Source organism: Malus sylvestris, chromosome 2 (assembly GCF_916048215.2).
Source record: "Malus sylvestris chromosome 2, drMalSylv7.2, whole genome shotgun sequence".
Lineage (NCBI taxonomy): Eukaryota > Viridiplantae > Streptophyta > Magnoliopsida > Rosales > Rosaceae > Malus > Malus sylvestris.
The window spans coordinates 4,153,327-4,163,527 of NC_062261.1; the positions used below are offsets into that span (position 1 = coordinate 4,153,327).

Genomic DNA, 10,201 nt, shown 5'->3' on the forward strand with positions numbered 1-10,201 from the left:
GGATTCTGCATTGACAAAAAACAGAAGCCAAAGATAACGATCTGTTATGATACAAGGAAAGTAAGATGATTGTATAACTGTAGGTCTAGTAGACGCTGTAATGGTTTATGTCGCAGCAACTCCGTCAGCAAGTGATTTTATAGTAAGGAATCTTGAGCATAATTAACGAACCTGATCCTTGTCCACCAAAACTGCCCATACACCTTCAGCAAAATCATTCCACAAAGACGATCTTATAGCACCGCGATATTCAATTTTCATCACACCAGTTAGCTGGTATTGGTCAAGTAAAGCACATGTTACTCACTCAGAAAATGTGAAATACTACAACACAAAATCTATCGAAAGTTACATGCAGTGATGACATAATCATGAAAAAATACAATCATAAATTAAAGGAAAACATACAGACTTCTAGTTCTGGCAATTCACTATTGGGCCATATATTTGAACCACAGTACGATGGATACCTACAATACAGATCACAAATAAAATATGAGCAGATACAAAGTATTATGTTCTGTTTACGCAAAATCTGTAAGTTCTCAAATAGGATAAATAAAGATAAAGATATCCCAGCATAAAGACGATTTGTCCTGGTTAATTCTAAGAAACCTTGTATCAAATGTATGATAGTTACTGGTCTGAGCCATATACTGTGTGACCTCAGACAAAACAGATCCCACATGTACTCAGATTATGATTGATGTCCATATAGACTTTTACCTTTGAATTAGAGATTCATCTGTTGTAGGGCTATCCAATATTGGATTTGCATAAAACGAGCCTTTTAACGTATCTGCAAAACCAGAACACAAACGGAAAATGAATGATCCTTCCTAAGTTCTTAGAGTTTCCAAAGAAACAAAATTTAAAACAACGAACATAAAGTGATACCAGGCTTTCCAGATTCCAGCTTCTCTTTTCCATGACTCCAAAATTGTACCTAAACATGGATGGCAGGTAAAAAGAAGATAAGCAATAAAACTTTAAAAAGATTCCCAAGAAAAGCAATTAAACTATGTGAATATTTGTTAATAATATCAAGACCATAGTCTGTGACAAATCCAAGAGTTGAGATGAGACTATCTTTCTGGCAGGAATTTTTGGAATTTTTCTTTATTGTAAGGAAAACATAGATTGATGTTTGTGTTTACACGAAAATTATGCCAACGGCTTAAGAGAAATCAAAGTACACCAACAACAACAACAACAACAAAGCCTTTTCCCACTAAGTGGGGTCGGCTATATGAATCCTAGAACGCCATTGCACTCGGTTTTGTGTCATGTCCTCCGTTAGATCCAAGTACTCAAGTCTTTTCTTAGGGTCTCTTCCAAAGTTTTCCTAGGTCTTCCTCTACCCCTTCGGCCATGAACCTCTGTCCCGTAGTCACATTTTCGAACCGGAGCGTCAGTAGGCCTTCTTTGCACATGTCCAAACCACAGGAACTGATTTTCTCTCATATTTCCTTCAATTTCGACTACTCCTACTTTACCTCGGATATCCTCATTCCCAATCTTATCCTGTCTCGTGTGCCCACACATCCCACGAAGCATCCTCATCTCTGCTACACCCATTTTGTGTACGTGTTGATACTTCACCGCCCAACATTCTGTGCCATACAACATCGCTGGCCTTATTACCGGCCTATAAAATTTTCCCTTGAGCTTCAGTGGCCTACGACGGTCACACAACACGCCGGATGCACTCTTACACTTCATCCATCCAGCTTGTATTCTATGGTTGAGATCTCCATCTAATTCTCCGTTCTCTTGCAAGATAGATCCTAGGTAACGAAAACGGTCGCTTTTTGTGATCTTCGCTAGATTGCTCCGGTCATTAGTGTGGATAAGTATATAAATGGATAGAGATAGGAAAGCAAACACAAGATGTACGTGGTTCACCCAGATTGGCTACGTCCACGGAATAGAGGAGTTCTCATTAATTGTGAAGGGTTTACACAAGTACATAGGTTCAAGCTCTCCTTTAGTGAGTACAAGTGAATGATTTAGTACAAATGACATTAGGAAATATTGTGAGAGAATGATCTCGTAATCACGAAACTTCTAAGTACCGGAGTGTAGTATCGTCTTGACTTGCCTTATCTGTCTCATAGGTAGATGTGGCATCTTCTCTGGAAGTACTCTTCCTCCATCCAGGGGTGGTATCTTTAACTGGTGGAGATGCACAAGGTAATGTATCAATTTCACTTGAAGCTTACTTGTAGTTTCAGGCTTGGTCAAGCGCGATACAAACCATGTAGTAGGAGTCCCCCAAGTCGCCGAGCTAGGGGATCTGCTGAAAGAGGTGACAGACAAGGTAAGCAATCAGAGCTCCGGCTGATTGTTCACATTCTCCCTATCTTGCAGGCAGCATGAAGGATAAAGAGAAGAAAAATGAGAAGAGATGATATGAGATATTTTTGCTTTTGAAGAAGTAACTTTCCACAGGCTTATTCTTGAACTGGGCTGGAGGGTTTTCTGGTTTCCTCCAGAGTATAAGGCCGACTGAAGAATTTGAGGGTCAAAACAAGTCCATCAAATCTAGAGTACGTTCGACCCTGCTGATATGGGATACTTTTGCTTTTGACAGAGTAGTGGATGTATCGGCACGTGTGCTGTTACGCTTGTCTCCACATGCTTCTTTGTATCCTTCTCACTTGCCCTATCTGTTCCTCAGGCAGATGCGGTATCTTCCCTGGAAGCATAAGATGTTGAAGATGAGTACTCGAGAGCAATGTCAGGTAAGTACTCAGGTAAGGGGTTCCAGGCAGTCAGTTCCTGGCTGGAAGCTTGATTCCAAGTGCTGACTGATTGCTCTCTTTCTCATTGTCTTGTAGGTAAGAACAAGGCCAAAGGAAAAGACAGGGAAAAAGCATGATATGGGATACTCTTGCTTTTAACCCTGATGATATGAGATATTTTTGCTCTGGTGTAGCTTGTTTGCAGAGGTATTATCGGGGGGAAAGAAAGCTGAGTATTTCAAGAGGCTTCATTGGGAGTGCCCTCTCAGATAAGAGGAAGGGTTGAGCATTTTTGCAAGTCTGCCTATCCGTTGAGGATGGAGGTCGACATATATAGGAGTCTCCCTAACAACAAGTAGTAATGCTATTCCTTTACCCTTCTTGGTCATAGCAATGTAGTGAGAGCTGCCCGCTTCACGTGTTTTAACTCTGTCAGAGCACTTTGAAAAAGTGGTCTGTGGTATCTGGAAAGCTGATGTTGCGTGTGAAGATTACAGACAAGCTTTATCCAAGGAGATCTGGCTCTCGAAGTTGAGAAAACGATGCCTCTTCGGTTTTCGAACAAGTGATCCTGTCGGGGATCTGGCTCTCGAGATTCGGAGAACGGTGCCTCTTCGATTTTTGAGAAAGCAATCCTGCTGGGGGTCTGGCTCTCGAGATTCGGAGAGCGGTGTCTTCGAATTTTGAGAAAGTAATCATGTTGGGAGTCTGGCTCTCGAGATTCGGAGGGCGGTGCCTCTTCAATTTTGGAGCAAGCAATCTTGTTGGGAGTGTTTTCTCGAATGTGAATAAAGGTTGGGCATGTTTGCTAGTCTACCTTGCCACGAAGCACAGAGGTTGACACACAGGGACTTTCCAATTATCCAGCAGTGGTACTGTTCCTTTACCCTCTCTTCGATTTTTGAGAAAGTAATCATGTTGGGAGTCTGGCTCTCGAGATTCGGAAGGCGGTGCCTCTTCGATTTTGGAGCAAGCAATCTTGTTTAGGAGTGTTTTCTCGAATGTGAGTAAAGGTTGGGCATGTTTGCTAGTCTACCTTGCCACGAAGTACAGAGGTTGACACACCGGGACCTTCCAATTATCCAGCAGTGGTACTGTTCCTTTACCCTTGTGGGTAATAATATGGTAGCTAGACCTTCAAAATTTATGTGTCTAAACTTTGTTAGTGTTGTTTCTTTGCTATTCTTTTACCCTTCTTGGTCAGAGCGATGTAGTGGGAGCTGCAAGCTTCACGTGTCTCAACTTTGTCAGATAACTTTGGCAAGATTATCTGTGGTACCCATGAGCTACTGTTGCGTGTGGGAAGTGGGTGATTGAACAGTACGATTCATGTGCTTTCTACTTCACCAGAAATCTTCGACAAAATGCCCGTAATTTCCGCAAAGCTGGGTGTGCGTGTGACAAGTGCTGACAAGGCTGGAAAAGTAGGTACCTCTTCGATTTCTGAGATCGGCCCTCGTGGTCTCTGAGCAGCCCAGCTTTTGAGAAAGCAAGCCTCTTCGATTTCTGAGATCGGCCTTCGTGGTCTTTGAGCAGCCCATCTTTTGAGAAAGCAAACGCCTTTTCGATTTCTGAGATCGACCCTCGTGATCTCTGAGCAGCCTAGCTTTTGAGAAAGCAAATGCCTCTTCGATTTCTGAGCAGGCGCCTCTTCGATTTCTGAAGCTTCGTCGAGTGCAGATTTTTATAGGGGCTGGCATTAAGTTCCAAAGCACACTTGAATCTCCACCAGTAGAAGCTCCATTCTTGCACTTCTAAGATCTTGATTTGTCCGACCTCTTCTCTCTTCAACACCTTTGAAAATGTCTGGCCCCTCCGACCGTCGTTTTGACTTGAACCTTGTTGAAGAGGCAGCCCCGCCTTCTCCAGACAACATATGGCGCCCATCCTTCGTCTCCCCTACTGGACCTCTTACCGTTGGGGATTCCGTGATGAAGAATGATATGACCGCTGCGGTAGTGGCCAGGAACCTTCTCACTCCCAAAGATAACAGACTACTTTCCAAACGGTCTGATGAGTTGGCTGTTAAGGATTCTCTGGCTCTCAGTGTTCAGTGTGCAGGTTCTGTGTCTAATATGGCCCAATGCCTATTTGCTCGAACCCGCCAAGTTGAATCATTGGCGGCTGAAGTGATGAGTCTCAAACAGGAGATTAGAGGGCTCAAGCATGAGAATAAACAATTGCACCGGCTCGCACATGACTATGCTACAAACATGAAGAGGAAGCTTGACCAGATGAAGGAATCTGATGGTCAGGTTTTACTTGATCATCAGAGATTTGTGGGTTTGTTCCAAAGGCATTTATTGCCTTCGTCTTCTGGGGCTGTACCGCGTAATGAAGCTCCAAATGATCAACCTCTGATGCCTCCTCCTTCTAGGGTTTTGTCCAGTACTGAGGCTTTGAATGATCCCCCTCCGGTGCCTTCTCTTTCTGGGGCTTTACCGACTGCTGAGACTTCACCTAAGCAACATTTGTGAAGGCTCCATCTTGTTTGTTTATTTTGACTCATGTATATGTACATATTTGTAACTTATCGGGGATATCAATATATAAGTTTTCCTTCATTTCAACGTATTGTGTTAAATACATCAAAGCCTTCTTCGCTAAGTTCTTCGAATTTTCTTTTGTTGAAGCTTGTATGTTGAAGCTTTGTGAGTGGAGCATGTATGTTGAGGTAGTGTTCCCTTAATTTCCCGAGTGAGGAAAACTTCTCGGTTGGAGACTTGGAAAATCTAAGTCACTGAGTGGGATCGGCTATATGAATCTTAGAACGTCATTGTGTTCTGTCCTGTGTCATGTCCTCCGTTAGATCCAAGTACTCTAAGTCTTTTCTTAGGGTCTCTTCCAAAGTTTTCCTAGGTCTTCCTCTACCCCTTCGACCCTGAACCTTTGTCCCATAGTCGCATCTTCTAATCGGAGCGTCAGTAGGCCTTCTTTGCACATGTCCAAACCATCGTAACCGATTTTCTCTCATCTTTCCTTCAAAGTACACCAATGGGACTAAAATGACTTACCTACTATGAGGATCTTCAAGTTCCTTCTTCACCTATTCAGGCAGATTGGCTAATCTAATAAACGAAAAGAAAACTCCCATGAGCAGTGCTATAACAAACTATCTTCCTAAATTCATTATGAATTGCTGTTAAAACTTAAAATGAACTTGAAAATCCTATGTAGAAGGGATATACCTAGGTGACAGGAGTAGAAGATTCCCGCACACGGAAGAATATCCCGGAACCTGCAATTGGAAACTTAATGAAACAATTACAAAGATGCTAGAAAGAAAATACTTATCAGTTTACAACAAAACACTAGCTCTCACGAGAATCGATTAGGTATGAAGAATCAAAACAATAACATGAGACATCATAACTTATGAGCTATGAATGGAATAATGGAGCAAAATATCGTTGACCAAACAGCCCAATCTACAATCTACATGACGCAGAAAGTACCCGGACATTACATATGCAAGTTCATGGGTTCACATGTAAACATGTGGTTTATCTTTTCAACCGATTCGTTAACAAATTCTTTCTGCACATATATTTCAACCAGAAACCAAAATTTCCATTGTCAAACAAATATGCTTAACAGCAGAATTAAGTAAAAAAACAACATATCACCATACTGATACTGGTGTGATTCAGAATTAAGCAATTTTAACTTACCAAAACTGGTAATGGAAGAGATAATCAGTAATTAACAACGGTAATCGCGTAACGAAATCATACATGAGTGATTGATAGGATTCCCAACCCATTTGGTCCAAATCCTTCTTCAATCTTCACTGACAAGTCTTTGTCCTTGTCCTGTATCAATCCAAAATAAAAAACCGATGATTAGAAAAATCGAATTCTCGACGTGATCGATGAGTTAAAACATAGCAATTAAACAAAACTATGAATAAAACAATTAGATTCTGTTTGGTTGCTGAGAAAATGAAGAGAATAACAACCAAAAAGTCAACTGAAATAGAATTTTGCTCTAACTTCAACGAATTCTCTTGAGTTTCTGAGCGCCCAAACAGAAAAAAAAAAAATTAAAGGCAATCAAACCAAACTCTCATGCTCAATTTTCTAGGCAACCACAAAAAGAACATAGAGGGGGGGGGGAGAGAGAGAGTTACTTGGAGCTCGGAGTAGGATATGGTGACTGGTGTGACGGTGGGGACGGCGTGGTCGGAGGACGGAGGCATAGTTCGACAATAAATTTGGCGGGAAAGACAGCGGTTGGACTGTGACGGTGGGGAAGAATCCGTGGGAACGAAGAGGAATTTTGGTGCGGAAGGAGGCTTTATATTTATATATAGAGTATTTATCAAATATAGCCAAAATTAACTCTTAATTTCAAAAATGTCACTTTTTATAAAAACTTTCAAATATATTCAAAATTTCATTTAAATAGATACAAATACCCTCAAATTTAACAATTAAATAAATTAAAGGCTTTTTAGCTACTGTCGCCTCAAGCTTCGGTCCAATTTTACCTTCGCTTCTACACTCCACCACAACAACCCTATCCCTTCGACCCCCTCATCACCGGCATTAAGCAGCGCTGCGGTTACCGCAAATGGGAGTAGCAGAATTTCAATCATGCCTTCAACACCTTTTTTCTTACTAATATCTTTTTTAGTTTTAAATATAAAAAAATAGTTTTTAAAGTTAATCCACATGTCGTTATATGATTGTATTTGTGAAACCCACGTAATGCTACATCATCACACTAACAGAGCAATTGATAGATTTTTCACGAAAAAACTAAAATGATCACGATAGACATATTCAAAGAAAGATAAATGATTCATGATAACAAATTCAAGAATCCTACTATTGATTATCATTAATTGTTAAGGACCAGATTAAGGAGTTATGTCAATGTCACAAATCATTTTGGCTAAAAAACCTTTAATTTATTTTATTGTTAAATTTGAGGGTATTTGTGTCTATTTAAGTGGAATTTTGGATACATTTGAAATGTTTTATAAAAAAGTGACATTTTTTAAATTAAGGGTTAATTTTTTGCTATATTTGATAAATACTCTTATATATAGGAGGGAGGGAGGGAGGGAGGTTGAGAGAGAAAGGCGTGATTGTCAATTTCAATTTTTTTTTAAGGAATAAAGAAAGAAGAGAGGTTGAGTATCAATTCCCTTTCCCTCCAAACCAAAGAATATATTCACCATCACGATGTGCGGCAAAAATTGAAGGTGGGGACAAATGTATTAAATACATATAAGTATTAGTTTAATTTAAAATTAGTTGTGTAATATTAAGAATTTATTTGAAAGTGTTTTTAAAATGACTGAAAGTGTTTTTAGCTAAAATGTTTTTTAAATCAATCCTTAGTAAAATCAAGTGGATTCTAAAAAAGCACTTGGGGTATTTTCTACAAAAAAAAATATGAAATGCTTTTGGAACCCAAAATCAATTTAACAAAAGTGAGTAGTCTTTTTTTTTTAATTTTTTTTAACAAACAATATTATCTACTTTTAAGAGGAAGGGATGGACTTAACCTCAGACTGAGCTAGCACATTAATAATGTGATTCAAATTCGCTTTTGGCGATAATTGAATCTAAGACCTCTTACTTACATGTGAGGAGGAATACCACTATATCATAGTATTAAGTGACGTGTTTAGTCATTTTTAAAAGACTTTAAAACGAGCCCTAATTTGTATCAAATTCAAAAAATTTGAATTGGCCGAATGTTATATGTAATGGGTCTTTCCTCATTCAATAATATTTACGTTGTTTTCGGCAAAAAAGAAAGAATTACATTGGGAAAAAAATAACAAAATGGGAAATAAGGATATTCTAATTAAGGTTTTTATTAATTATTTTAGGTGGATGATTCATATGAAGATTATGAAACGCTTTAATTCTCTAATGTGAGATTCCGTCTCGATCCAAAGTTAAAAAGTGAAAAATATAATTGTGGTTGTTATTAATTATCAATTCATGTATAATTCCGCATTTGTTATGTTACTAAGTTAGACGGTGAAAAATACATATAAGGCTTTATGAGAATATGTGTGGCTGTCAAGCTCAACACGTGAATAGCATGGTCAACTACTGTATTACTCTTGAGGATTTTATCCAAAACCAACAATGAGTGAATAAGTTGAAAGATTATGCACGACTTTAATTATGTAAAAATATCCGTTACAGTTCCGACACTACTTAGCGCAGTAGAGAAGGAAATAAAAAGACAACTTTGGATTTCTGACAACGTATTGAGTCTCTCGTCATGGCTCTTGCTGTATTGTTCTTATTTCACGTCCTGTTTCTCGAGCTTGGTGTTTGCGGTTGCAAATTTTGGTTCGCCGGTGTAGTGCTCAGGGGAGGGGACTGTCTCACATTGTTCCAAGCAGACACAGGCGGTTGACAACGATTGCGATAATGTGTTTTTCTATTGGGAGAACATACAGCGGTTAGCAGTTATCTTTTCACAACCGTCTTCAGTATTTGGAGGCACGTCAAGAAATTATCGAGGACAAGCGAATGTAGAAAAGAAGAAATATCGAAGTTGGTTGACAAAAGGGGACGAAAAATTGAGAGATGCAGAGAAGAAGATAAGAAGAAACTCGATGCAAATTTTAAGCTAGATTAGTTATTTTTTATTAACGAGCGATACAGAGAAGAAGAAACAGCTGCATTTGGAGATAGCTGCTTTAGTGCTGCATTTGGAGATAGCTGCTTTAGTTGCCTAGTTTGTAACATTAGCTTTCTGTCATTCCGGGGAAGAAACGGGAGTAAAAAAAAAAAAAAAAAAAAAACACAAACAGGTAATACCAAAGAAGAAAAATGTACAATTAGGAACAATCACGACTTCTCAAACTTTGTAGTAGATCCAGGTATCCGAAGGACTCGGGGCTAATGTACCTGCATTAACAAAAAACAAATATCAGATTTGTGTAAGGGAGTCGCATAGTAGTTAAAATACTCGGCCATGCGCGAATGGTTTGAGATACCACCATAGAGGCTTCCTCCAGGTGTGAGTTTCTTTCGTATCGGATCACTTATTGTAAGAATATCAGTAGTGAAAGTGAAATACCCGCATCGGTATTGAAACATTGTGTCCTCCGTATGATGCTTGCAACATGCATCACCGAATCAACTTGAAGCTCTCCACCTCTCCATCTGTTAAATGTTTCATAAGCAGCATTGTTAAAGTTCTCTCTGGTTGGGGCGATATTGCAGATAGTTTTGAATGAAGAAAGGCAAAAATTCATGCTGAAGGCATAGTTTACAACTAGTATTTGTAAAAGCTAAGCTCTAAAGGTCTCACCTTGATTCTTTGGCACAAATAGCTAAGTTTTGAGATGGGACAAAATGGGTCCCAAGACCCACATACAGTGCATCCGATGGTGTTGAAATCCTTTTCCCAGTAAGTCAAAGATAAGCACCAAGACAGACATGACAGTGTTAAAACAAATACAGAACTAAGAATTGATG

At 39.3% G+C, this 10,201-nt stretch overlaps 1 protein-coding gene and 1 pseudogene across 6 annotated transcripts in view; one reads left to right on the forward strand and one right to left on the reverse strand.

The window, feature by feature from the left end:
- Positions 1–5,402, forward strand: part of LOC126595294 (uncharacterized) — an 87,525-nt gene extending 82,123 nt beyond the window's left edge. For 4 of the 6 annotated variants that reach the window (XM_050261646.1, XM_050261640.1, XM_050261636.1 and 1 more), the window contains one exon: positions 5,000–5,400. In XM_050261646.1, coding sequence (XP_050117603.1) covers positions 5,000–5,221 — 222 coding nt within the window. In that variant the 3' untranslated portion in view covers positions 5,222–5,400. Of the gene's footprint in view, positions 1–4,172 lie in introns of all 6 variants that reach the window. The other 2 variants (XM_050261654.1, XM_050261644.1) reach the window with 2 other exon arrangements.
- LOC126595353 (uncharacterized) lies at positions 347–7,997 on the reverse strand (annotated as a pseudogene).
- Positions 7,998–10,201: the final 2,204 nt, after the last annotated feature.